This window comes from Alternaria ethzedia, assembly GCF_023757985.1.
Source record: "Alternaria ethzedia strain BMP 0044 chromosome Unknown scaffold_29, whole genome shotgun sequence".
Lineage (NCBI taxonomy): Eukaryota > Fungi > Ascomycota > Dothideomycetes > Pleosporales > Pleosporaceae > Alternaria > Alternaria ethzedia.
Genome location: NW_026056222.1, coordinates 25926 through 53186, shown reverse-complemented (window position 1 = coordinate 53186; position 27261 = coordinate 25926). Strand labels below are relative to the sequence as shown.

The 27261-nt window shown below is 53.8% G+C and overlaps 11 protein-coding genes across 11 annotated transcripts; 7 read left to right on the top strand and 4 right to left on the bottom strand.

The window, feature by feature from the left end:
* Positions 1–148: 148 nt before the first annotated feature.
* On the top strand, positions 149–1479 carry J4E87_008757 (uncharacterized protein; the record flags this gene model as incomplete). Its single annotated transcript, XM_049380341.1, has 2 exons — positions 149–221; positions 275–1479. The coding sequence occupies 2 exons, from the start codon at positions 149–151 to the stop codon at positions 1477–1479; spliced, it is 1278 nt and encodes a 425-aa protein (XP_049229838.1).
* A 547-nt stretch (positions 1480–2026) lies between these two features.
* J4E87_008756 (uncharacterized protein) lies at positions 2027–2681 on the top strand (the record flags this gene model as incomplete). The annotated part of the gene is made up of 2 exons (XM_049380340.1): positions 2027–2107; positions 2157–2681. The coding sequence occupies 2 exons, from the start codon at positions 2027–2029 to the stop codon at positions 2679–2681; spliced, it is 606 nt and encodes a 201-aa protein (XP_049229837.1).
* A 374-nt stretch (positions 2682–3055) lies between these two features.
* J4E87_008755 (uncharacterized protein) lies at positions 3056–4206 on the top strand (the record flags this gene model as incomplete). Its single annotated transcript, XM_049380339.1, has 2 exons — positions 3056–3074; positions 3791–4206. The coding sequence occupies 2 exons, from the start codon at positions 3056–3058 to the stop codon at positions 4204–4206; spliced, it is 435 nt and encodes a 144-aa protein (XP_049229836.1).
* Positions 4207–4518: 312 nt separating this feature from the next.
* J4E87_008754 (uncharacterized protein) lies at positions 4519–6258 on the bottom strand (the record flags this gene model as incomplete). Its single annotated transcript, XM_049380338.1, has 1 exon — positions 4519–6258. The coding sequence occupies one exon, from the start codon at positions 6256–6258 to the stop codon at positions 4519–4521; it is 1740 nt and encodes a 579-aa protein (XP_049229835.1).
* Positions 6259–10160: 3902 nt separating this feature from the next.
* On the bottom strand, positions 10161–12029 carry J4E87_008753 (uncharacterized protein; the record flags this gene model as incomplete). Its single annotated transcript, XM_049380337.1, has 1 exon — positions 10161–12029. The coding sequence occupies one exon, from the start codon at positions 12027–12029 to the stop codon at positions 10161–10163; it is 1869 nt and encodes a 622-aa protein (XP_049229834.1).
* Positions 12030–12531: 502 nt separating this feature from the next.
* On the bottom strand, positions 12532–13425 carry J4E87_008752 (uncharacterized protein; the record flags this gene model as incomplete). The annotated part of the gene is made up of 1 exon (XM_049380336.1): positions 12532–13425. One exon carries the CDS (start codon positions 13423–13425, stop codon positions 12532–12534), a length of 894 nt encoding a protein of 297 aa, XP_049229833.1.
* A 408-nt stretch (positions 13426–13833) lies between these two features.
* J4E87_008751 (uncharacterized protein) lies at positions 13834–17671 on the top strand (the record flags this gene model as incomplete). Its single annotated transcript, XM_049380335.1, has 4 exons — positions 13834–15532; positions 15587–15666; positions 15747–15779; positions 15821–17671. The coding sequence occupies 4 exons, from the start codon at positions 13834–13836 to the stop codon at positions 17669–17671; spliced, it is 3663 nt and encodes a 1220-aa protein (XP_049229832.1).
* Positions 17672–17829: 158 nt separating this feature from the next.
* On the top strand, positions 17830–21559 carry J4E87_008750 (uncharacterized protein; the record flags this gene model as incomplete). The annotated part of the gene is made up of 5 exons (XM_049380334.1): positions 17830–18089; positions 18142–18156; positions 18620–19015; positions 19079–19145; positions 19463–21559. 5 exons carry the CDS (start codon positions 17830–17832, stop codon positions 21557–21559), a joined length of 2835 nt encoding a protein of 944 aa, XP_049229831.1.
* Positions 21560–21803: 244 nt separating this feature from the next.
* J4E87_008749 (uncharacterized protein) lies at positions 21804–23258 on the top strand (the record flags this gene model as incomplete). Its single annotated transcript, XM_049380333.1, has 1 exon — positions 21804–23258. One exon carries the CDS (start codon positions 21804–21806, stop codon positions 23256–23258), a length of 1455 nt encoding a protein of 484 aa, XP_049229830.1.
* Positions 23259–24554: 1296 nt separating this feature from the next.
* On the top strand, positions 24555–26233 carry J4E87_008748 (uncharacterized protein; the record flags this gene model as incomplete). Its single annotated transcript, XM_049380332.1, has 3 exons — positions 24555–24941; positions 24999–25619; positions 25670–26233. The coding sequence occupies 3 exons, from the start codon at positions 24555–24557 to the stop codon at positions 26231–26233; spliced, it is 1572 nt and encodes a 523-aa protein (XP_049229829.1).
* A 137-nt stretch (positions 26234–26370) lies between these two features.
* On the bottom strand, positions 26371–27162 carry J4E87_008747 (uncharacterized protein; the record flags this gene model as incomplete). The annotated part of the gene is made up of 1 exon (XM_049380331.1): positions 26371–27162. The coding sequence occupies one exon, from the start codon at positions 27160–27162 to the stop codon at positions 26371–26373; it is 792 nt and encodes a 263-aa protein (XP_049229828.1).
* Between the last annotated feature and the right edge of the window lie 99 nt (positions 27163–27261).

The following is a 27261-nucleotide window of genomic DNA, read 5'->3' as shown; positions in this document are numbered from 1 at the left end:
CCCGCAACCTTTTGACCCGGCCACGAACCTCACCTTCCAACCCCATCGAATTCCATCGAGATCTGTTTCCTTTCTCATCTATACTGATCTACAAGTAGACAATTTACTTCTTTCGGTATATCAGGTCATATATCGCGCTTGGATCACTATGTCACCTGCCGCAATCAGCCAGACCGCTGTTACCTCACCTTCGCCGCCACAACAACCCCACACACCGACTTGTACGTGGGAACTGTGGGAACATCTCTTGACCATGGACTAACGTGCCGTACAGCGAATGCTATACCTGCATCAAAACATTTCGATGACATCTTCCACGCCAAGTTCATGCACATCATCCAAGAATGGAAGAATGATCCATCTCGCGGCCAGCTAACTCAGAAGGATCGAAAGACCTTTATCGAGAATGCCTTCTTTGAGACCGATGAACTGTATTTCGGCCGGCGTATGATGACTGATCTTGAGATCAAGCTTCGCGCCCTTACCAAGGTCTTCTACAAAGTCCTCGCAGAAGAACCCTGGTCCGAGGACTGGATACGCGCTCCTGATGTTGAGCGTAAGCTTTCCAAGTTTGAGATGCACGAAGATTCCGTAGCTCTCGCCAAGGAGTATGGCTTTACCACACCTCGTGAGGCTGTCAAGGCGGCTCGCGAGGCTGGTATCAAGAACGCCGAGACTTACAAAGAGGCTCAAAAGGAAGGCAAAACACTCAAGGACATCAAACTCGATCGGGGCCCGTTCGACGATATTGAGATTGTCTACATCGCCGGCACGGTCTCGTCATCTGCTACAAGCAAGATCGACCGTAGTAGCATCTATCCAGTTTCCGTATCTTCAGTCGCCAATGTCCTTCAGAACCATATCTGTAGGGACATGGTTAGACCGTTCTCAATGGCTGAGCGCTTTGTCAACTGCACCGACACCAAGGAACTAGAAGACATGCGCCGCTTCGCATGTAATGTCTGCGATTTTTGTCCTCATCTTCTCGACAACGACAACGTCAGCCTTCTCGTTGTTCTGCTTATCCTGTCGCGTTCTGACTGCTGTCGTCGCTTTGAGGCCAATGGCATTCGCATTGAAGGTTCCACGATTAGTCACCGCAAGGCTGAGTGCATGAAGAACAAGATGGGCTGGAAGACATCCGAGGACAAGAAACCCTACGACAACTTCGCTCAAGAGTTCCAGACCCGTGTCAAGAATGCTTGCTTCCCAGCTCCCCGAGCTCAGCGCATCGGTGGTCGAAAGCCGCCGCGCAACTCTTCTGGCCCAGCGACTCCTCCAATCTACGCCCAGCCTCATATGGGTTACGTCGCGCCTCCACAGGTTCGCACCGACCACGCAAATACTGGCATCAACGTTCCTGCTCCGTCTGCACAAAACAGTTTCGCGCAACCTGCTGTCCCAACAATCAAGGACCAGCGTGGTCGCGAATCAACTGGTGCCGGTAACAGTGCCGCCGAACCCATGGATCTTTCCTGAATTGTTTAGCGTGTCATCGACGGGCTTTGCAAGCTCATTTTCAAGAATCATTACTGCATGGCTAAGGCGTTCTTTAGGTACCTTGGGGTCTGCATATGGGTTCAAAAACGGCGTTCCATGCATCATGTCCGATTTACCTACGTGGTTGCCATATTCTGCATGCTTCAGTGTACTCATCGTCACTTTCCTGTAAATAGTCATACTGTCAGTATATAGCCATCTAATGCATACATATCTGAATGCAGAATTCAGGTCATACAACCGGGGCATCTTCCAGTAGATGTTCGTGTTTTGAAACAAGCTAGACTGTGGAGTTTGCAAAGGATGTTAATGTGTCATCGTAATGTTGTTTTGATCCGACAACAAGCTGAAGCTATAAGACATCATCGCAACGTCTTGCCAGCATGAAGTGCTGCTTCATCCCAGCTGACTCCACTTGTGGAATCAGCTAGACTGCCAAGCCAAGTGTATTAAACTGACTGCGATGCAGCTCCGACGTCTTTCCGCTCAACAACTCAACAACTCACCCACTAAAGACACCATCATAATGGAGCTCAACAACTTCGAATTCCTAGCCTTCTTCCTTTGCTCAAGCATCTTCGGTCTGCTCTCCGCAGTCTGGACCACAGTACGTAAATTTGAAGCACTACCTCAGCGTCTCATACTAACAGCTCCAGACTGAACTCATCAGCGATCGCGAGATCATTCTCTTGATCGGAGTCTTTGTTGCAGTCGCGATCGCGCTTCTCGCACGTCTGTCCACAAGCAAGGCGCTCACCAAATTCCTCACGATCGACGTTGGCGGGGTGCACGAGAAGCAACTTCGCGATCTCAGTGAAGCCCATCGCCGTCATATCGCGAGCGTAAAGCACGAGAGCAATCGCGAGAACCTTCGCCTTCGCAACGACATCAACTACGCCGCTATGAAGTTCGACCGCCTCTACAACGAGCACGACTACATGTCTAGCATGTACCAGCAGCAGATGCACCACACTCAAGAACAAGACGACCGCATCGAGTACCTCGAGAAGAAGCTTCAAGAGTTCGGCCAGTCTACCCCCGTTACTCGCGCTCCTTTCTCCGCGCCGCACTCTCAGATCAGCTTCTCGCTTCCGCCACGTCGCCAGCGATCCGATGAGGCCTTCAACTACGTTCCTGCGAAGGGCTCGCTGTCTCAGGTTGTTGAGAGCAAGGATGAATAAGATTTGACCCGTGGTCGTCGCTCGTTCGGATTAGCACGGCCAGGTCGCCTGATACATAGCTAGATGATTGGGAACGCGCTGGTGAGACGAGTGCAGGGCGGTCATCGATTTGTATATCCGTACTAGACTAGATCTCATAGGATACCAATGAAATGGGTTTATCTCAAAGCCACAGCTCACTTTCGTGTGAAGCGCAATGTTTTCGACGTGGCAATGCTGTGCCCACAATGCAAGTGACCAAGTCGGGTGTCTCATCTGCGCCATGGAAACACTAGTGTTTGCACAAACCATTCGCGACGCTCGTCCACGTTCAGAACTTATAAGCATGTAATATTTCTTACGACAGCAACTTCTTTAACACAACTAATTCAGTCATGACGGAAGAAGAGAGACGTACGCTCATGAGCGCCGATATTCCCACGATCCAAAAGATACACACTGCCATCGCCGCTATCCAACCAAGCACGGAAATGACGCTCTTTCAACAGCGTAGGCTTCTCTATCTCTGTTTGCGTCTGAAAAGCGAGATAGACATACCTATCGGATGGTGGTTGATTGAAGACGTAGAAAGCCCGATTTCTGATTCCCAAGTCTGGTGCGACGTTGATGCCGAGCTTGGTATACCAGAATCAGAAGATTATCCCTACCAGGTAGCCAGTCAGGACGCAGGGACAGAAGAAGATGGGAATTATCTATCTCGTAGTAGCAGCAGAAGTAGATCGAGAGGAAGAAGAAGGACGATATGAGGCCGTCCAGTGATGTTGCGCAACTACAGAGAGAATGAAAGTAAGCGGTGGCGCGAGATCCATGGGTTGAGTGTGGTTAATGGCTTGAGTATGAATTACGAGTGCCATATGATCATCGAATGAACGGTCAATGAAGAGCCCTGTATTCAACAATTCAGTCACTTACACGCGTTCCTCTCAACTGAAGCCATGCTTTATGCCCAAAGCGATGATTGGCTCACCTATCCAAAGAAGGAGACAGGGATATGAGCTTGAAGACTGACATATGAATTGCGGTGATCAACCACACACGCTTGCTATCTATGATAGACTTTGGTATCCTGATTGTTTTACGTGCCACATCGTGAAGGAACTTGCCCGCAGCAAACAAGTTCAGTATATCAGCGCAAGATGAGAAGCATCAGAGCACCATCAAGATCATTCAGCTCGTCACACCGCTCCATAACATGGCATCAGAGAACCTCAGCTACCCCTCAGAGAAGGCCGCCGTCATCAACAAGCTTTCTCAAGCCATCAAAGCGCTCGACACCAGCGTTCCCGCCTCTTTCCAACAGCATCGCCGCTACTTATACCTGCTTGAGCGCCTCAGAAACGAGATAACCGACCAAGTCAATGAGTGGAAAGGACAAAACCCTGATTCTCCGCCCTACAAGACTTTCAGACTTGGGGTTGACGCCGAGTTAGAAATACCGGTTGATCCTTACCAGGAGACACCACCTCCCAAGGCGGAGCTCTGGACGCCGAACCAATCTTGCCCAGAATGCGGGAAGCCAAGATAGTGCAGGTAAATGTCAAGAAGGTGGCTCAGGGTATTGGGGAAGCAGTAATAGTCACTAGTTGGTAACAATGATGACTATTTCGTGCAATGGTTTCTTGTGATGCCATAATTTTGTCATTTCTAACGAACGCGATACATGCGCAGTGAATCAAGGGTATATGTCTATCGGAGGTACATGAAAGGGTGCCGTATAACAGTGCTGGTGGAAGGGTATCATGAAGAAAGCAGACGCATACTGAACTCCAACAGCAAGAAGAAATAGCAATAAACAGTATAAAACGCGTGATTCGAGACGTACAGAGCGACATAAAGCTCAGTGCTTCCTCTTCGATCCTTTGCGACTCAGACCCGTGCGCGATGCGTACACAGGCGGGTGATCATCCGGACTTTCAGAGTCTGTTGCAAAGGCATCGACATAGCCGCGAGACTGCATGGATGGACGACGACCACTGCTTAGAGGTCGGGCAGATGGAAGTGAAGCCTCGACGGTGCGCAGATCCCATGGGTCTTGTGATGCTGATGATGGCGACATCATTGAAGATGCTGCTGCGAACGGGTTGTCCTGAGCAAAAGATGGACGTCTGGCAGACGGCGGCCGGGCATGATCTTGGTTGAAGTTCGCTGGGAAGGATAGCGGCGGTGGCGCGCGTTTCCTCGAACTGGAAGGCCTGTAAGACTCTGCAGGCGCCTGAGCATCCTGTACTGGTGGGCTTGGCTGCGAGACACTTGGGCGGCGCTTGCTAGGAGTGCGAGTCAATCCAGCGGGACGCGTGTTAGAGGTGAGGCTGTCGTGGCGAGCCATCGAATCTCGGCGGGTGGAGAGGGAACGATCACCGCCACGCGGGTCCCAGTATGCAGCCGGCTTCTCCTGTTGGCTTTTACGAGCTGCCAGCTCCTCCTCTCGCTCCCTGGCCTCTGCAATCTGCCTTTCGCTCCGCATCTGTTGTTCCTCGGCTTTGATCAAGCGCCGTTGATCTGCTAGCTCAGCTGACGTCATAGAGGAGGATTGTCTGCGTGATGCGTTCGGCCGCTTCTTCGTATAGTCGATCGTTGGAGGACTTGACTTCTCCTTCTTACGATCTTGGGCCTTCTTGGCTTCTAAGTCCTTCCTCTCTTGTCTGAGGCGTTCTTCCTCCTTAACACGACGAAGTTCTTCCCTGACCAACGCTCGATCTTTCTCCTTCTCAGCGAAGAGCTTTTCTGCCCTCTCATTCGCGCGGCCGTCTGCACGGGCGGGTTCGAAATGTACGCGTCTGGTAGTATCTTCTCTGTCACGCTCATCAGCCACCCGTCGGTCAGACTCTTCTTGATGCCGACCTGACTTGGACTGCCTTTGTCGCTCGTCGCCAGTCTTGGTGCGACGAGCGCCTTCAGGTGGGCCCGAGCTAGTGTAAGACGAGCTCGAGTGATCAGCAAAGGCGTCGTAGTCGAGTGGATGTGGGCGGTCTGATGTGTACGTCTCTCGTGGAGCAACCCTGGCCGTCCGGTATGGATCAGATGACATACCACCCTGACGCTGAGGCGGCGAGGACGGAACAGCAGTAGGTGGGTTGTGAATCACCGTGGAAGAGCGTTTTGTACTTCGCTGCCTAGCCGGTGGGTCGTACTCTGCGTCCGACGCGACGTAAAGCGAGGGTGTCTGACTGGAAGACGCTGACGGAACATGGCGAGAGCTTTGACCGTATGGTGCAGTAGGAGTCGTAAGGTAGCTGCTGTGATGATCGAAGGACGCTGGTGGAGGCAAGGGGGCTTCCGGGAAACCAGTTCGGTAGGTGTAGGAGGCATCAGAGCCTACTGAATCAACAGCGATATCACGAGATCCAACAGAGCCGAGTGAAGACCGATCGTAGGGCTTGGTAGAGACCGAAAGTAATGGGTATTTCTTGCCTTTGTTATCTTTCTTTGAGCCAACCTGTATGAAGATCTCGCTGCTGATCGGTCGTTGGCCATCCCGAGTTGAGGGACGGCTACCACTGCCAGACGGACGACGTGTTTGAACCAAGTATGTTGAAGTGGTGGGAGTTGGTGGATTCGTCGGAGACGGTGTGCCCATGGAGCCATTTCTAGGAATGTATCGAATGGGCACGACGATTGCGTCTCGGCATGGTCTATCACCACGTGCTTTCGCACAAAGGCAGGCTCGCGTAGAGGTCAGGGGTCGCCCATCAGGGGTGAACTCCTCGCGCTCCTCGATCCGACACATGATGGCGATGTGTAATGGGTTAAGTCGGAGTTGATAGATATCCTAGAGGCGAGGATGATAATAGAACAGCTTGCCTCAAGCTTTAGTCTTGGGCTGGATGCTCTCGGTGAAGTATGATGTCAAACCAGCTTATCCGGGGTAATGAACCCGTCGGGGGATAGGCAGATATGGAAGTACCGGACGGTAAGGATGTCTTGATGACGTGTGTATCCAGATCACACAAAGTGTAAACTGATCAGGATACGGGTCGATTTGCGTAGTTTGGATGTTTTGGCGATATTGGGGAGACTGAGGGTATTTGAGGAACAGGTGACGGCCCGACTAAGACAAGCGGCAAGTAGGATGAGTGTACTCGTAGATTCAAGGACACATGGGCCGAAAAGCGAAAGAGTCAGAGCGGCGAAGGGGTAATAATAGAGAGGATCATGTGCAGGGAGCTATGCAGCTTCGAGGAAAGTAAAGTGCAGCCCTACTGGGCGAGGGTTCCTTTTAAGTGCAAGGCGGCGCAGGTTGTAGCCTGGAAAAGTGCACAATGAGTGGACGAGGAGCAGATTTACCACAGATGACCGAAACGGGCGGGCAGAAAAAAAGTGCCAGTGCCAGGCGGCCGCAGCGGCAGGCAGGACTGAATGCATGAACATGATCCGGGCGTCTTTGGGGCCATTCCTTAGGGCTGCGCAGCGGTGAATTGCACAGCCTGCGAGCGACCGAAGACACCGCCCAGCCGCGAGTGGGCCGTGGTTCTGACCGGTGCCCTGTGCCTGAGGGTGATGAAGAGGGAGACTGACCCGATGCAATTGGGGAATTGGAAAAATTGTCGCAACTGGTAGCCGGTTTGCGCATCCGCGCGGCCGCACAACCTGTCTCAGACTCGATGGGCAGCAATAAACTGCCGGTGCTCGAGCGCACCCCGTCCTCCCCGTCACCGTCCCCCAAGCTCGGTTTTAGTGACTTTCCCTGGTGACATCCTCCTTTGATGAAGACATGGAGGCCGTGCTAGTGCTGTTAGCGATGAAAGAAATCCGGATCGCCAGCTCTCAGCTGAAAGACTGGCGAATGATGGTAGGGGCTATGCAGTCATTCCCGTGTCGTGAGGCAGGCGGGCCTCCATGCCAGGCACCAGAAGCCGGGCATTTTGCTGATCGGCGCCCAATGCCCGACCATATTGCTTTGCCTCGAGTAGTGATATGGATAGAGGGAAGGGTGCTTGGCCGCTCAACTGGCTGTGGGGCATCACGTTGCGGCGGGCGCTAAAGGGAGACGGGATGCACCCACGCTGCACGCGAGCAGCGGACGCATCGTTCGCATACAGGCCTCGTGCGTCGCGTTCTCAAACTTCGACACCGCGATTATATTGCGCGTCGCTAGTTTTCTTGCATTTCCTGCAGAATCGCGCAAGAGGTGCTCACGAATGGCCGTGATGCGCACCATTGATGATGGTGGGGAGGCGAATTGCTGAGCATGTGAGCTCATGGCCACCTTGCTGCCTTGACCCAGCCGAAGTCGGGAAAGAGCACTCGACAGTGTGCGTCGCACCTGCCCGCGGGAGGTGAGTCTTCGTCAGCGCCTTCTTCCAACCCTCAATTAGCGCCAACTCGTAGGTAGCACCGAGAGGCTGCAATTGACCGACCGCAACAACAGATTGACCTCCTTACAAATTTCCACCGCCGTCAGCGTGAATGCGACAGTCCCACAAACATCTTTGTTTGCCGGATGTGGCGGTTATCCGATGCATGCTGCTTGCGAGCCGTTTGGTGGCACCCCCTGGCCCCTGGCCTTTCCATCGCTTCACAGCCTCAGCCACCAGCCGTAAGAGTTGCGCTTTCCGTCACCTTTCTGATACTTTGGGGGTTGAATCCTTCAACTGGCGAATAACTACCAAGTGGCCAGGAAGCGAGCCGCTCTCTCAATCTGCGACACCGCTATTTGCGTCAACGCATCCCAAAAGGGAACTGGCCTGATGAAGGTGCGCATGGCCACACATCGAGCAGCCACACTTCGGCGTTGGCCTCACGCGCTCTTTCATCCGCGGACGAAGAGATGGATGACGGAGTGAAATCGGGTTGTAATTGGCAGGATTGGAGCATGTACTTTGCACATGCCGGTCTTGACAAAGCGTTACCATGAGCTTGGAAGACTCGGTACTGTTCGGATATCTCACCTGTCACGTTGCTTGCCAGATGCTCTTCCGGCTAACAGGTCCCACTATCACGAAGATTTCATTCCACCGTCTTTTCACGAACGACGTACCGGCTAATCTCCATGGTGCACTCAACGTCCACCGATATTACTACCTCAGCCACGACGCCTCAACAGACTAGGCCGACAATGGCCTCAGGCGTGCTGTGCCACACCATATCGCCAATCCACTATCAGTGTCACATAGCTGCTCAGCCTCCATTACGGCTTCGACACGCGAAAATTTGCATTCTGCGAACTTTGTTGACGCTCTTGGTGGCTGGAGAACCGCTGCGAACTTGAGAGCTATCAGAGCTCACCGCCTGCTTGTACATTGCGTACGTATGTGTACGATTTAACTGGTCGGGCCAATGTCATCGCTCCAGTGCTGAAGACTATCCCCTACTGAGAAGCGACCTCGCACTCGAGAATGATCGCACTGCTGCTGAAACGGATCGCTTGGCAGCGCTACACTTACCAACATGTGGGAAGCGAAGGGTACGGGGCGGAAGCGTCTCACTGTCTCTTTACTGTTCGGATGCTTATTAAGGTAGTCAAATTCGGACAAACAGCCCATTGCAGTATCGACTCCATATTGCTGATGTCTCATAAGCAAGTCTATCCGACACTTCCATCGAAACTAAGCCACGTTTCTTCTCACGTCTCACAGGAACCATCTACGCGCCGTCCCGGGTTGCCTGGTCTACCTGTCAGCAGAACGTATGCCACTACCAGGTTTCGGCCCCATCGCCGCTGAGAACCAATCACAGCCTTGCACAGGAGCAACAAGCTTTGTTACATGGGTACGATAGCAGCTGAATGACTGGCTTAGGCCAAAAGTTAGGTATGAATAGATCAGGTTCCATCGCTGGAACCGAGCTTGGAGAAAGCTTTTGTTGAACGGTGTGTTGCAGTGATTTGCCAAGCATGGCGAGATTTCACCGAAGTAAAAGTCGAAATCATGGAAGGTAAGATCACACTCAAGTGCAATGCTTGCGAACGGCATGGACACGATCACATGCCACTCCCAACGTAAGGTCCACATCAGAAAACATCGAATAGGCCCCAGCCTACCACCTGTCTCACATTGAAACAAAGATTTGGGATTTTCTCGCTATCATGCCCACTCTAGGAGCTGCAACAAGCGGCACGGCAGTACAACTCTACATCCTCGGCACCTCCGACCTCCTTCGATATCATGTTCTGCCAAGCCGAAGTCGGAGCCTGCTAGATGTCTCAGAATGTAGGCAACTATTCTCGCCACTAGCGTGGACCCATGATCTTTCAATGGAGGTACTCACACTGGGTTATTGCCTGCCTTGTCGCGTTGGTATCCGGAAGCTTCTTCGCTCTAGTTGCACTTGATCATGTCGTGTTGCGTGAGATTGGAGTCGGGTTGGGTCCCGTACAAGACTTGGGATCTCGATGTCTAGTAAGGCTCAAATAGACACGTTTTTCTGAGTATAGCTGGCGAGACTTGTGACTGAAAAGCCAACGACGAGAGGTATGTAGATATCTCATGTTCATTTCATACAATACAATGTGTGCAGTATAATACAAATATGTTGTACCATCTAGTCCCCTCGCAAGGCCTCAGCCATCCCAGGGAAACCCCTCGGTGGCTGTGCATGTCCCTGAGGCTTCGTGCTCTCCAGGAACTCACTGAACTGCTGACCCTGCTCACTCTGCTCATCCAACTCCTTGATCCCACTCTTCTTTGCTCCACCGACCAAATTCCTGAAAGAAACCTTCTCAGCATACGGTCTCGCTGGCGGCTTCTCGTCGAATTCGCCTCGGCCAACAGCAACCTCCTGGCCAACGGATCGCTTCAGTTTGATCTGGATGCGCCCGTCGTTGGTGACGCTACCAAACTGGGGTTGCACCATAATCTTCCTGCCACCGGGCGTGTCCACATCAATTGTCTCGACGTCCTTGGCAGCCGCATAGTTCCTGGGAACAGTGTATGAAGTTGTGCCGCTGTGGTCATCGTTGGCTACGAAGCCGCCTACTCCCAGACGGGCGTAGAGCTCGTTCTTTGTGCCTGTGCGTCTGGCTTGCATGACACGAGCAGGTATCGGGGCAGGGTTCTCTTGGGGACCGAGGATGGGGTGATTGGCGAGGTATGACTTGTGACGAAGATAGCCGAGTCCGGCTGAAGGGTGGGTGGAGAGGGGCGCGGTTTCTTGGTCGAATTGGTACTGATCGACTTCGTTCTTGGCAGCGTCCGGATTGTATGCTGTGTGCTTGAATCTGATGGCTGGGAGCTTCAAGAAGGGAAGTATCAACTTGCTGACGAGCTTGCTGCTTAGTGGATCCTTTGCAGTCTCTTGCCTCAGCGCCTTGATACCAGCATCAATCTCAGGTTTTGTGATGTGACGCCAGGCCTTTTCTCGTTGCTCTTGCCAGACTTCAGCTTCTTGGGCGTCTATTGGTGCTAATTCGCCGGATATGGAAGCGGCAAGACGACGAGTGTCGTATATCTTGTTCTTGACATACTCGACTAGGTAGTCATTGAACTCCTTCTTGCGGCCTGCAAGCTTTTTGGTAAGAAAAGAGATGAAGTCCTCGGCGCCCATACCAGGAAGCCAAGGTCCCTCGTGCTTCCATCGCCTGGTATTATGAACGACGGGATCCACGGGTGGCGGGGTAAAGGGTGTAAACTGCAATGATCCTGGAGTCTGCGGGGCTTCTAGTCGCTGCTTCAGAGCGTTCCTTGCATTCCTCTGCTCTTTCTGAAGGGCTACAAATTCTTCTAGCCAAGGCTTATCGTTTGATGACTTCCTGCTCGCTTCTTTCTGAAAGGATTTAAAGTCGGAAAGGTGAAGGCCCCATCCACGAGCCCTGAAACTCGCGAGCTTTTCTTCCCACCTCTTTCTCCAGGTGGCGTTGAAGTCGTCCCATTGAGCCTTGACTCGCTCCGAAGGCATGCTCTTCTTGAGAGCCTTTAGGTAAAGTCCAGCCTCATCCAGTCCGAGATCCGTGTCGTAACTCGTAGTATCATCCCGAACCTCAAAAGCTCCCGGCAGTAAGTCGTCGCTCACGCCGCGATTTCTCATCAACGACAGGCCCTTGATCATTGGCACACCCATTTCTTCCCACTTTTGTCTTGTCCGCACATGATCTGCCGCCGATTCGAAGTCCGTAACATGCTCGATAGTATCCAGCTGAGTAACCCTCAGTACTGGGTCGCTCACTTGTACCAGGTGACTCCTTGACGGAATCGGCCGCTTCAGACCCCAATCGCCACGTGCTAATGAGGACTTTGTCGTTGCAATCGCTTGGTGGGTCGGGTATGGCAGGGTCGCGGTGTCGGAGGACTTGGAGATGCCCGCGCCGTAAGTATCGCTCACGGGCGGTCGTGCAAGTGGGTTGGGCAGCGAGAAGAGGCGAGAATTCCGGAGGAGGTTGGAAGTAGGCGAGAGGGACTGGCGGCTTAGAGCCATGTTGGCGATGCGACAGCCGCGTGTGGGCGTTCAATGGCGGCTGAAGTGATGATTCCGATGTGCATATCGAAATGTCGAGTGGAGTTTGCGGCGGAGTGGCCCGTGCGAGACCTCCGCGGCTTCTGATGGGTTGCAGGCTGGGTCACATCACCACGTCAAGATGCAGAGGCGGTGTTAAATGCACTTTCATGTTGATGGACTATTACGATGATAAATATCTACAGGAGCTATTCAAGATCTCGTTCCCTCCATGCATACGTGATTCGTCCTCCGCCTCAGCGCACATGTCGCGAGCATTTCCGACATACACACTCTTCTGGCGTATGCAATGTGCTGTCCGCCATCTTTCAGGTCAGGACTCACCTCTTCAACCAAAGGTTTTATCCGTATGGTCTTTGAAACGCATACCGCGCGCCGGGTGGTCTATACATATCATTGCAATCTTCTACGTGTGCATGCCGGTGTATGAATGTCGTAATGCAATGACTGGTGTCATCCCCACTCATCCAGGCAAGTGTTTGTCCCAGTCCTGATCATCGTCTTCGTCGTCGTCCTTGTCTTTCCTGTTTATACGTGGAACGTGCCCTTCAATAGCCATGGTGTGGTCAGATGTTTGCGCAGGAAGCGACGGTGGTTGAGGCGGCGCGTTGCTGGAAGAGCGCTCGAGAATCTGGTCCTGGACGAGGTCGTTGTTTGCCTTGGTAAGGTTGCCCGGCTTCTCGCCTCGTTCGAGCGCAAGATCAGTCATGGCGTCTGCGCGGGCGGCCCAGGCTGCGTCGAGGTCTGCTTCGTCATCTGCGTCAGCCGTGGTCGCACTCTCCTGTTTGAGACGTAGCGGTAGGGCCTTTTCATGTTCATCGGCATTGTCGACCATGAGCTCAATCTTGTCGCCGTACCCGCCGTGTCGCATCCACGCCGGCTCCTCGTTCAGCTGCACCTTGACGTAGAGTGCGCGTTTTGCGCAGTCATCTGAGCACCACACTTCGAGCACCTTCCTGTCTACTATTTCAACGCCGTGATCAGTGTCAACAAACTGCTTCCTCGCGGTGGATCGCGCCTTCTTCTTGGGGCGCGGGCACAGAGCGTATCCGCACTTGTCGGCAATGTTGCGCTCCTCAATGAGGGCGTCGTAGTCGGCGGGCTGGAAGGGAATTACTGCTTTCTGGAAGAAGTGAGCGTCCGAGGGCGAAGGTCGCTTAGCATCGGCGTCTGGCGAGGTGGGAAAGTCCATGAGGGTCATGACGGCCTCCAGCACCTCTGCCTCGACGCGCTTGCGGTCTTCAAGTACCGTCGCATGGTGGCGGGCAACTGCGAGGTGGCGCGCATTCACGGGTTTCCTGCCCGGAGGCGCGTTGGTAGAGACAGTCGCGTTCTTCAGGATGGACTTGGGCGGCATGACGGGTCTGTGTTGGTGTTGGGATCGTCGTGGCTAGAGTGTGAAGTGGAACCTCGTTGGGCGTGCTTGGCGGAGCGTCGGGGACTTGGGCGGGGCTGTTTGAGCTTCGTCACCACACTTGTTCGCACGAGGCACCTGCAGCAGCCCTCATATCTCCCACTGCCCCTCGCCCAGAGCTGGATGGGTGCAAGCATTGAATGGTAGGCTGCCCCGTTGACCCGCGCGTCCCGCATTGCTGCCCAGGCTGACATGGGCGTCATCGCAGCTACACGTCCGAGACCCGCCGTGCACCTAGAGAGCTCCCACACATTCTTGCTGTAGCGCTGTCAGGCAGGGACCGCAGCTGTCACCCCCATTGCGTCTTCCGCCGCCAGACCACCTCTGCAGCCATCGACACCGCCCGCCGCCATGTACAAAGTCAGGGCCGTCTTCGACTATGTGTCTAACCACGAAGACGACTTGGGCTTCAAGGTCGGCCAGATCATCTCCGTCACCGAGGAGGAGGGCGACGACTGGTACGTGGGCGAATACACCGACGACAGCGGCACCAAGCACGATGGCCTCTTCCCCAGGAACTTCGTCGAGCGCTACGAGCCAGAGCCGCCACCACGACCCAACCGAGCTTCGCGGCACAAGCCCTTAGAGCAGCCGCCTGCGCAGGAAGCCCCTCCCACGCCCCAAATACCGCAGCAGGAGCCAGAGCCAGTGCTGCCTCAAGAACCAGAGCCGCCAAAGCCCCAGGCCCCTCCCATTGAGGTGCCCAGCGCCGCCAAAACAACACCGCTGCCCATGTCACCCATGTCGCCTCGCTCTGCGTCGAGCGCAAAGGCTCCGGAAGCCCTGCCGCCGCAGTCGGAGTCATCCAAGCCCGCTCCTCCCGCGAAGAAGGCTCCTCCGCCTGTCGCTCCCAAGAACAATGCCTTCCGGGACCGCATTGCTGCTTTCAACAAGCCCACTGACCCTCCGCCCAAACCCTTCAAGCCCTCTGGCGGCGCTCCTAGTTTCATCAAGAAGCCCTTCGTGGCTCCCCCGCCGAGCCGCAATGCCTACGTTCCTCCCACTCGAGAGGCTCCCCCCGTCAAGACCTACCGTCGCGAAGAGGACCCTGAGATTGCAGAGCGTCAGGCGCAGACCCAGAACGATGCGGAGCGCGCGGGATTGGTCGCGCATGACAAGGCAAATGCGAACGAGGGCGAAGAAGAGCCACAGCCCAAGATCAGCCTGAAGGAACGCATCGCTCTGCTGCAGAAACAGCAGCAGGAGCAGGCAGAAAGGGCCGCGGCTATGCACAAGGAAAAACCAAAGAGACCGCCTGTGGCCAAGAGGACTGAGTCTCAAGACGCTCCCGCTGAAGACAGCGAGGACACTGGCCTCGAGCGCGTGACAAGTGGAGCTTCCAAAGGTCGTGCATCCATGGACCAAAATCGCCCTCCGCGAACATCGCACGATATCCGCTCTCCAGACGCGCTCAACCGTGACCGCGATCTCCTCAGCGAGAACGACGCTGACCAATCAGCAGCTGGAGATACTGAAGATGCTGGAGGAGAATCCACAAGTGTCGAAGAGGACCAGGACCGACCAAAGAGCAGGCAGCCGCCACCGCCACCTCCCAGAGCACCTACTGCCCCAACGGAAGAGCCCAACGTTGGTAATGAGCAAGACGTGCCCGAAGAAGAGGAGGAGGAGGAAGAAGAAGACGAGGAGACTGCCGAGCTGAGACGGAAGGAGGAGTTACGCGAGCGCATGAGGAGACTGGGCGGTGGCATTCCCGGCATGCCCGGTATGCCTGGTATGTTCGGAGGTGGTATGCCCATGGGCGGTGGTCTTCCACCGAAGAAGAAGAAATCGACCACCGAGAAAAGGCCCGAAGAAACTGAGGAGTACAGCATGCCTCAGCAACGAGTTCCTATGTTTGGTATGCCTGGTATGATGCCCGTCCGAAGCCCAGAACCTGAAGATCGCACGCTTTCTGTCGAGAAGGAGGATGAAACTTCGCACCCCGTCACAGGCACTCACTCAGCGAACGAAGTGCCAGACGTAGAGGAGGTTGCATCTCAGCCGGCCCGGCCAACTACTGGCGATGGTCCTCCACCTGTTCCAACAGACCGTAAGTTTATCATTCCTCGCAAACCAATCCGCGCTTTTGTACACCATGCCCAAGGCCGCCTGCAGTCGCCATCTTCCGAGACCTTATCGAAGACATATGTCACTTATGACGGTCTGTCGGAATATGTCATGACTGTATGCGTGTCTAGTATGTGTGTGCACTTGGCTCTATCAATAATTCTTACGTCCATTCCACTGGTTCTAACATTCTCCAGGACGTCCTGCTCCCCCTCCTGTCCCATCAGCCTGTAAGTCATATCGGCTATCAATACGTGAACAACACTGACAGTACCTAGCTCGACCGGTACCGCCACCTCCTCCGCAGGTTCTCTCTCCTGGGCCCGGATCTGAGTCTGGTGATGAGATGACCGACACTGCCCCTACCCCGTCTGCCCCTTCCCAGCCATCCAATAGGCGGGCATCGTATTTCGCTTCTGGCGAGCCAGCTCAGGATCTGGCAGAAAGACGCGTGCCTCCCATTCCGTCAGCGGGTCCTACATCGCCTACAATGAGCCGTCCGCCTCCGCCACCTCCACCAACGCAGGCACCTCCATCGCGCCATGAAGATCTTCCGATTCGCAAACTGGACCGTAACGAGGGCGAGACTGACTACGAAGGTGACTATGACACCGACATGGCGCCCGAGGCAACTCACAAGGACGCCTTGAAGTCACATGCTCGCGATTCCAGCGTAGAAGACAATACCTTGACGGACGAGCCAACTTCAGCACGCTCGCCCACTATTCCTCAGGGAATGCCGCCTCTGCCTCCTACTGCACCTCGTGCAGTTCCGCCTCCACCACCTCAACAGGGGCCCAGTCGGCCATCAACAGATGCCCCCCGTGGTGCACCGCCTCTCCCACCGGTACCACCACCGACTCGCAGCGCCCCTATGGACGATGACGATGAAGAATATGACCCTTTCAAGTACACTGGCCCACCCCTTCCGCAAGCCGCGGCGCCTCCAGCTCCTCGAGCAGTGCCACCGCCCCCACAAAGCCAGCCTCCTCCCCCGCAGAATCGCCCACCACCACCCATGCCACCATCGATGCCTCCTGTACCACATCGTCAAGCGGGTGAATCAGATGAAGAGGATGATTTGTACTCTTCCCCGCCGGCTCGGAAGTCTCACGATAGGCCACCGCCTCCACCACCTCAGGCTCCTCCACACCAGCATGCACCTCCGCCTCTTCCACCTCTACAAGCTCCGCCTCCTCCAGCTCAAGAAAGAATGGTCCCGCCGCCACCGCAGGAACGCCCAGTTTCTATGTTCTCGCCAGTCGCAACGGAGGCACCGCCTCGGATGCTGAACACTCGGAAGTCGCTTGATGCAGCCCAAATGCTGACGACTCGATCTTCCATGGATCAGCCTCGCCCGGCAACGAATCAAGGTTTCATTGCAAACGATATCGATTTGGGGATGTCGTCGCATTGGTGGACCCAGCCCAAGCTACTTCCCCCATCACTCCAAGCTCGCAAAGACGTCCTGGTAGACATGAAGGAGTCGCAATCAGGCAACACTGTGGAGAAACTCATCAAAGTTCTTTACCTTGACTACTCACAAACGATCATTTCCGCCCGCTTCGAGTCCACCGACGTCTCCGACGTGGATCTTGAACAGCGCAATGAGCCGCCGCCTCCAAGCCAGCGTCCTGATCAGCTGGAGAACGCGTACGAGCAGTTTGGTCGCACGATAGCCAAGACTATTGAGTCGAAGCAGAACACTGTCGTAGGCAATGGCACGCCACAGGGACTGATTGAGGAGCTGTTTAAGCCCTTCAATGACGCACTGCCCCCAATTTCAACTCGCTCCTACGGCGCGCTTGTGTACGCCAACCTAGCGAACGCGTCAACCCAAGTATATGATGAGATTCGCCCTGGTGACATCATCAGCTTCCGCAATGCAAAGTTCCAGGGTAAGACTGGGCCAATGCATGCTAAGTACGCGATGGATGTTGGGAAGCCGGATCACGTCGGTGTTGTTGTCGAGTGGGATGGGAGTAAGAAGAAGGTAAGGGCTTGGGAGCAGGGACGTGAGCACAAGAAGGTCAAGCCAGAGAGCTTTAAGATGGGAGATTTGAGATCAGGTGAAGTGAGAGTGTGGCGTGTAATGAGTAAGAGTTGGGTGGGTTGGAACTGATTGGTCGAGCTGCCCGTTTGTAGGTGAAGAGCGAGGAGAATTGTAATTAAGCCTTTAGTCTTGCGCGTCTGTGTATCCTAGCTGGCACCCTCCAAAACTTTCCAACGTACTCACCATACCACACTCTGATACCTACAATACCCCAAGACACCTACAAAATGACATTCACATTCGACCCCGAAGTCGACTATGCACCCGCGCCCTCGCCGCCAACGTCCGCAGCCCACATGGGGCCATCTTGGAACGCTGTCTGGCGGATCGCCATCACCAACGCCGACAAGGTGGCCGCCCTGGCCGAGGCCAAGGGCATGATCAAGGAGAAGCTCCGGTGGGAGAGAGCGGTTGCGGCGGAGAAGAGGGAGAGGATGAAGGTGGGGGTTTCGGCCTGGAAGCTCGCTCGCGAGCTGGATGAGTGGAAGTAAGTCTTAATTGATCACACATTGACGAACTAAGCTGACATATCTTGACAGGCCGGTCTTCGGACAGTAGATCTGGGTAGAGTGGAGAGGAATTGGGGCCTTCGGGCAAAACATCTTGAGTTCCTGGCGGTGGCAGAGGTTGTGCCGTGCGATTTTGGGGGGATGGCGCCGCTGTGCGCCTTATAAATATGCACGTGAATAGATTCTTTCTCCATCAGTTATGTGAGATCTTGCAATATGCTGTGATGATGACATTGTAGATGTGCTTCGTATGGTGCTGCAGATGTTGTTTTGATTATTTTGGGTACCTCTGTAGCTGCCACTCTCCTACATCATCTCACAGACTCAATCGGCACGCAACCTCCTGGAGCAATACAGTACGCTCGCATGTTTCCCCCGTCAGTCGCATCATCACTGACAACCTCCAGGGTGCTCTGTCGTCGACGTCTCGAGACTGTGATGATCTAAGGTATTTTGCAAAGCTCTCCGCCCTTCACTAGCAAACAACAGTTCCTGATACATTGTGCAGAACGCAACCACCTTTGAAACTTTTTCAGCAACTCAAGCGAGCGATACCGAACAATGCCACCCAAAGCTTCCAAGAAGTCCTCAAGCGCTCCTGCGAACCTGCCACGAACGACGAATACGCACACGCTACCGCCCTTTCGCTAAGCGAAACAGTCGCACTGTTCCCAACGCATGCGCCGTACCTCCTCACACACCCTCTGCTACTCATGTTCACATGTCTCTTCTTCATGGGCGATGAGATCGCAAAGAAATTGGACACAGTTGATATCGAAGTGGGAGAGGACTGGGACGAGCGTACGCGGGACGAGTTTCTATGGACATACTGCGGCGATTGGGAGAAGTGGCCGATTGACTGCGTTGAGCGCACGTACATGGCGGCTCGTGATGAGGTTCGCTAGTACGTGGAGAATGATGTTGATGAAGATGGGAGTGCTATATTGGCAGCGTCGGTGGATGGCAGTGATGACGAAGTCAGCGATGGACAGGATGGCGAGAATGAGCAGGCTGAGGACGACATGGATGAAGAGGTGGAGGACTGATAGATATTAGTCCAGACGAATGCATATGTTGATTGAAGATGTTAAGCCTGAACAGGAGGCAGAAGCAAAGTTGTGTTTCAATAACAACGTGGACGTCTTTCTAGACGTTGCTGCGCCTCAGCTACTGGGATATCGCCAGCCGACAACGAGTCCGCGGGATACAGATCCGCTACTCCAGCACCCTAGACGCACAGTGGAGTCGTTTGGAGCTTTCTGTCTATTTGCTAGATTGCTCATGTCGTGACATTGAAGTTTGGCTGCGCACAAAGTCGCTGACAATTGTAGCAAACTGATCAAAGCATAAGACCTTCATGTTCAGCCGTTCGGTCTCCTCACTTGCTCCATTCAATATCCTCGCCCACATACAATCTTCGTCAACGATCAAGCTTTTGATCCGGCATATGAGCAACAACATGGACGACAGCAAGAATGGACCTGACGAGAGGACCACGAGGCCGAACATACCAGCCAACTCCAAAGCACCACCGAAGTCTAGGTTGAAAACACTCGTGTATGCGAGGGGCGCATTGAGCAACCATGATGGCGATACTGAAATGGTCGAAGCGGTGGAAATGCCAGGAAGCATCGCAGGCGAGCCGGCAGTAGAGCCTCGTAAAAAACAACGAAAGAGGAGAACGGGGATCCCAGACATGAGTGAAGATGACGAAGAACATGAGGACGGGAATGACGACGGTAAGGTGGTACCGAGTAAGAGAAGGAAAAAGGGCAACGCTGCTAAACCCGCAACTTCCGTCGATACTGACAAAGAGGAACAACAACATCCGCAGGCCCTCGAAGTTCCCCCTAAATTCGAGATAGCGTGGGCGGCGCTGGCCGACAAAGAGGAGAAGGACCCGAAGAGGCCCGACAAGACCATCATCATCGCGCGAAGGAAGAGATGGGAGAATGCTAACGTGGAGGTATTGATATGGAACGACTGCGAGCTTGAGTGGATGAGAAAGACCAATGCGACGAAGCTGTACAAGAAGACTGTCGAGAGATTTGAGAAAGTCGAAGAGAATGATTGGATAGATGTCGACGTACCTGGCTGGTATCAGGTAAGGATTCTCGACAACGTCGTGCTGACAGACGGGCCGGAGAAATTCATCACACGATTCAGCAACGAAGACTACGACCGTGTGCACCAGATGCTCATATTCATATTGAGTGAGGTCCTTCAGCCCAGATCGTGGCTGGTAGAACCAGAGGAAGGAAGCTATCAGTATGCGACGCACGAGGACGAGGCGAAAGCCATGGCATCCATCTCCAAAAGTGCTCAAGAGCTCGTCGAGATAATCTGGAAGCCTTACATCGATGACAGCAACCCCGATGACAGCGAGACCGATGAAAACCAGGTCGATGAGAACCAGCTCAACGAAGAGACTTATCAAAACTTGAGTGATGTAAATGTCATATGGACTTCTGCATCGAATAAGGTCAGAACGTCCAACGATGACAACGAAACAGCAACAACAACGGGACAAACATCCAAGATCAAGTTGACGAACATCTGGACTGTCTTCATCAAAGACTTCCATGTTTGGCAGAGAAAGCGTACTACTGGACCAGTCTCGTTAGTCAAGATTGTGCCGCCAACCATAGCGAAACGGAAAGACCTCGGTCGTCGTATGATCACCCACAGTCCCCATGTCGCCAGGCCAAGCTCATGGCCCTATCTGCTCGCCCTGGCCTTCCTCGCAGACGACGAAGCGGAGCAAGCGGAAGAGGAGGTGGGGCTGATGGCGCACCACGCTCGTTCTAGAGATGCTATCCATACCTGCATGAAAGAGTATCAAGAGCATAAGAAGCTGAGCTATTCCGAAGCAGTACACACCTTCTGGTTGCTTCAGCAGTCCCTGCAGGACGAGCAGTTCGCCAGCGAGAGTAACGCAAAAAAGCCAGATGATGACGCTGCTCCGAGGCCTGAACCCGACCGCGGACAACGTAGCGACTCCGAACACGGCAACAGTACAGACACCTCTGGAGATGAAGACGACGCTCCAACCAACGAGAAGAGCGCCCGGCCATTGAAGGATAGGAGACACGGTAAGCTGGCGAACGAACACGACGAGCATATTGAAGCAGAAGATGCTAGAGACCAGTCAGGGAATGCCGAGATTGAAGGAGATGGCACTGAAGCTGACCAAGATCTACAAGCCCCAACTCATACTCCTCAGCATCAGGGTGCCTCAGAGGAGAGAGAAGCGACTACAAAGTCAGGCCCTGATTCAGGAAAACCTGGCATGTCAGCGGTGACTGATAACGAAGATGGGGTAGTGGATGGAACATCTAGGCTTGGAAAACCGGGCAAGAGGGTATCCACTGCTGCGATCGGTGAGCAACCGCCACCAAAGAAGTCGAAGACTAAGAAGCCTGTGGCGTTGGCCGATGACCAGAACTAGGTAGACAGGGTCGGCCGTGTGGAAACGTCTATAGCTTCAGCTGCCACACTCTATAGCTGTCAATTCATCTCTTAAGTTTGATATAGCCACTTGTAACATGTAGCAAGCTTGCAACAATCCACACTGGTGATGGTGACATGATTGCTGGTATAACAGGCGTTGGTATAAGAGGGCAGGTGTGCTATGCCTGTTATCAACGTCTCGTTACCTGCTTTGATCGCACAATCATCATCCCAAACACAGCATGTCGAAAGATCGATCAAAGCCAACAACTGCTGCCGTGCAGAAGGACGAACCGCAGCCTCAGGCTGAGACATCCACGATAGCTACCATCGAGAGCACTGCTTACCCAACCTCAGACACGATCATAGTCCCGGACGATATGGCCGAGCTCTGGCTCCAGGAGGCACCCGACGATCTCCCAGGTCCAGTCATGAACGAGAAAATCATAGCTGTCAGGCGATTGGGCCTAAAGAGAAATTACCTTTACTTGCTAGAAGGGACGGAGAAGTGGTTCTGGCCTCAGCGTGTCGCCAAAGACGCGAAGGATACGTGGAAGAAGCAAACTAATGTAGCATCCATGAAAGGCCAGAATCTGGATGTTCAGAATAGCCTGCATGCTTACGACTTGTTCCTGATTCGGGTCGATTCGGCAAAGGTGAATCCGCTGCACGCTGACCTCGGTGTCGTCGATCGGAACTGGACAGAGATAAGAGAAGTTCGATACTACACATCTCTTACTCGCAAAGAACAGAACACCGAGGAAGAGAAGACCCCAGGCGCTGCTAAGGCTCAATCCTCTGAGACGAAAAAGAGCAAGAGCTCAGCATCTAGTGCGCCTCAGGAAGCGACATCGAACCCCTCCAGTGCTGTGCACATCAAGAGGTTGGAAAGACGGATACTTGAGGCTATTTTGGTGCGAGCAGCAAGACGATCGAGCTGGTTGTCAGCCAAGCATGAGAAAGCGTACAGCTTTTACGAGAAGAAGCACTATGACATGGCTCAAGGCCATGGCCTACGAACACCGTACATAGTACTTGACACAGTCGGTTTTGCCAGTACTTACCCGATGGAATACATCGGCATCCTGCTGCGCTTTGTGCAAGACATCGATCCACTCTCTCCTGTCTCAGAACCAAGGAACGAGCTTGAGCCCTGGCACAGGGATTTCTGTCCATCGGAAGCACACGAACGACGTCCTACGATAAACCCGACGAAAACGTTCGAAGTCCAGTGGAAACAACTGACAGACATGAACATTAAGAGTCTGCTCAATACCCCTCAGCAAGACCGGGAAGAAATCGTTTCATTGATAGTGTCTGAAGCACCACACACGCTGTGCAACGACAGTTGGGTGTTGCTTCTCGTACTCACTATCGGGACAGAAGAGTTCATCGGGCGTTGTCTCAAATCAGCCGATATCAAGGTTGAGAGCGGATGGTATGAGCGTTCTTGCCAGAAGCTTCTTCATCAGCTTAAGGAATCGTCCAAAGAGGAATTAACACTCGTAGAGGACTCTGATGTGTACATAGCATGGAAAAGGCTGAAGCAAGGAATCCATCGGGGTGATGTGAATCCTGAGTGGCTCGAAGAAGACGCCGACCAGTGGTCCGATGGAAACATCTCTGGCACGGAGATAGAACCGGGAAGGAAGACTACGGGGTCTCGATCTGCGGACAATGATCTCGATACTGCATAACTCATCGGACATTCATGGAAGCGCACCTAGTCTGGACAAGAGAATCGAGGAGGACTGAGAGGGTAACGGAAGGAACCTTCTTGGCTGGTGGTATCAGAGGTGACGACAGCGTGACTGGGATGGACTCTCAAGATAAGGTCGACAGTAAGGATAGATAATGCAGTGGTGACCGAACTCCGTCTGGGTGACATGCCTGCTTCCTACTCGTCGCGTACAAGCTGAGGACTTGAACGAGAACTTCTGGGCCTGCGCGTTTATCCTTCTCATAAGCTCATTCGGCGGGCCGCGTATTGGCATTATCTATTCTCCTCGTCGTTCTAAATCGTCGTCCAGCGTGCTGCTCTAGCATTGTCTTTGCCCCTGATACTCCACTTTGGTGTGCCAGCGTTTGTGAAGCTAGACTGGTATGCGAAAAGACGAAGGACGACCGAGATACTGAGTGTTCTGGGGCGAGGAAGGCGCGTTCGGGATGTCGCAACAGTACGGTGATATCGCGGTAGGCGTGCGTGGGGCTGATGGGCAGGCACGCAATCGCTCGCAGTATCATCCTCGGTGAACGCTTTCATGAGTGCGCCGCGCCCCTCGCGTGGTAGTAGGAGAAGACCTAGAGAAATTTGAGTAGAACAGGGCCAATGTGCAGACAGTAAAAGGCTGCTGGATGTGAACATCTAGTATCAAACGCGGACCGTCATCTTCAAATTTTGGCGCGACACCGTACTGCCAGAGCCCCTGATGTGCGAGGCGTCGTTGTGACCTACGGGCTCGCGTCGAATTGATGCCGAGAGCGCGAGCGCGATATGCGCTATGTGCGAGAAAACAAAGAAATAAGGGCGTGGCAACAGGTCGCGTTGTACAGAAGGGCTGACTGAGATGAGGTCGGATCAGAGTTGGTGGGCCGCCCGGAAAAGTAGCCGCATCCATGGCTCGCGCTTGTCGATTCAGGGAAAGTGCCGCCATCATCCCCAACAAATCGATGACGCAGCATCTCCCCTTTCTCCTCGCCATCCTTCCTCCGCGTGAAGGCGCGTTCAAACAATCCAGCTGCGGAGCCTCACCATGGCGCGACATGACCAGACCGTCAGTAAAACGCCAAGTCGCCCTTCGCGTAGATGGCCCGGCGCTGAAGGTGGGTCAAGGGGCGGCTGCAGAAGCTCGTTGCTTCCTTATCGTTAAATCCGCCCAGACCCCGGGAATAATGACATATCCACAGGTCCGACATGTAGAATCCTACAAATAGTCCATTCCCCGTCGCAGTAGCCAAGCCTGGGTATCACCGACCTAATAGCTTCTTCCAGCATGACGACAGACCACAGCATAGACCCCCGGTCTACACCACCGTCAGCACAGCCTCGGACGTCCCCAGAGCAGACACTGGATGTAACAGAGGACAGTTCCAGAAAGAGCGAAGAAGACGCCTTACATGGCCTGGAGAAGGGCTTAGACAGCACTATGCCACAAGAACAAGCAGATCGCTTTTTCGTGGAGTTCGATGGACCCAAAGACCCCGGCAACCCGAAGAACTGGACGCCCAAACGAAGATGGTGTATCACAGTTTCCATGGGCCTCATGGTTTTCACGGTCACATTTGCCAGTTCTATTTTCAGTGTCAACATCGGGATTGTCCAAGAGAAGTTTCAGGTCGAAAAGGTCACAGCAACTCTCGGAGTAGCGTTGTTCGTCCTGGTACGTTGAGGCCCTACTCGGCAGCCAGAGTTCCAATATCTAATATGAAAGGTGTAGGGATTCGTATTTGGACCGATTGCCTTCGGGCCAATGTCAGAGGTTCTAGGTCGCAAGATTCCCCTCATGTTCGGCTTCGCACTCTTCGCTATCTTCCAGATCCCAGTCGCTCTTGCCCAAAATATAACGACGATATGCGTAGGCCGCTTTCTTGGCGGCCTCTTCGCCTCTGCACCCCTCGCAGTCGTGGGTGGAGCTCTTGCAGACTTGTGGGATCCTATCCCCAGGTCGTATGCTATCTGTGTTTTTGCCGCTGGTGGATTCGCTGGTCCAGTAGCAGGACCCATTGCTGGTGGCTTCATCGCCGAGTCGCATCTTGGCTGGCGCTGGACATCCTGGATCACTCTCATCATGGCCGGCCTGTTCGGCGTTATTGGCTTCCTCGTCATACCAGAGACTTCTGCAGCCAGGATTCTGCAGTTGCGAGCTGCAAAGTTACGAAAGGACACGGGCAACAGCGAATATCACGCTGCGGCAGACGAGAACAAGTTGACTCTCGACAAAGTGCTGAACGTTTACCTCTTACGGCCCTTCATCATGTTCTTCCAGGAACCCATCTTGGCGCTGGTGACAGCTTACATGAGCTTCTTGTACGGCATTGTCTATCTGCTTTTCGAAGCTGTGAGTCTACATCCATGCCTTTCTTGCTACGAGGGTCTGACAATCGATAGTTTCCCGTGTCATTCTATGAGGAACGTGGCTGGTCTCTAGGGGTCTCTCAGCTCCCGTTCGGCGCCTTTGTAGTTGGCATTCTGATGGGCGCTGGCTGTATTGCTTACAGTTCAGCAACTGGATTTACGCGCGCATTTCATAAACACGGCAAGGTCATCCCGGAGGAACGCCTGCCGCCCATGATACTCGGAGCCATCGCACTTCCTGTCGGTCTATTCTGGTTTGCCTGGACTAGCAATCCAAATATCTCGTGGGTACCGCAGGTGCTCTCCGTCGCCCTTCTTGGATTTGGTTGCATGGTGCCTTTCTGGCAGGGAATGAGCTACCTCATCGACTGCTATGGCTTCTATTCCAACAGCGCCATCGCGGTCAACACCTTCATCCGCTCGTTCGCGGGCGCTTTCTTTCCACTGTTTACACATGCAATGTACACCAAGCTCGGTGTACCATGGGCGACCAGCCTTCTGGCGTTCATCTGTGTGGTATTCCTCCCTGTACCCATTCTGTTCTACATCTTCGGGGCGAGGATTAGAACAAAGAGCAAGTGGGCACCAACGGCGTAACGAGGTAGGGGCAGCGCCTTCTTGGGTTGTATAGTTCAGGTATTGTGCATATGTGTATCCTTTCAGTGATTTCTCATCGTTTTCGAAGTTGAATGTCTATCTATTCCTCTCGGTCCTCATCTCAGTCCTTGCTTTAATCAGACATCGAATGCCTTTACGAGAAGATCAGCAAACTTTGCTCGGGCCAGCTCTTCGACGTACTCGATACGCTGATCCTTCTCTCTTCTCCTCAACTCCATCCAGTCCAGCTCTTGGAACAACTCCCTCAGCCTCCAGAAGATAGTAGCCCAGTAACCATCTGCTACATCCACAGAGTACTCACATACCTCCTGCTTCGCTTCGCTCGAAACGAAATGCCAGCCATTGTCCCCCTTGGTAGTGTCTAGGCGTTTGGCGCACCACTGTGTCCATGTTTGGAGCCAAGTCGACTGCGCCCAACGAAATTGCCCCAGGGTACCGTCCATGACCACCATCTGGCCGTCTTCTGTCGTAACTCGCAGGACCGAGTGCATTAGCACCGCGACGGGCTTATGCCTCAGACTGCGCCAAGACGTCATGAAGTTGACCCTCGGCCAACATCTCAACCATTCTGCGCGCCCACGGAACAATTCCCCGACCTTCTTGTCCACCTCCTGCTCGAGGACCATGCAAAACCAGTCGCACATGTTTTGCCGCGCGAGTGCTTCGTTGAGCCCCGGCGGCAGGAAGGAGAAGCGTTCAAGCTTTTTGGGCGGGTCGGTCTTTAGGTCTTCGGTCGACCAAACTTGCCAGACTTTGAATGGCACGGAATTGGTTTTATACGCCCGTGCGTATGCGGCTGAGGCTCGTGGCGCGGCGTCAGCGGCGGCGTCGAAACAACGTAGGTAAACGTGCAGGACCTCTTCCAGGGACAGAGGTGGTGCGGTGGTGGTGGGATTGGCCGGTGCCATGATGGAGATGTGAGCAGGAGGACGGCTTCTGCTCGAGTGTTTTGGTGTCCTGGAGGCAGTGAGGGTACGGAGGGGCAGCCACAATTTGTCCTTGGATTT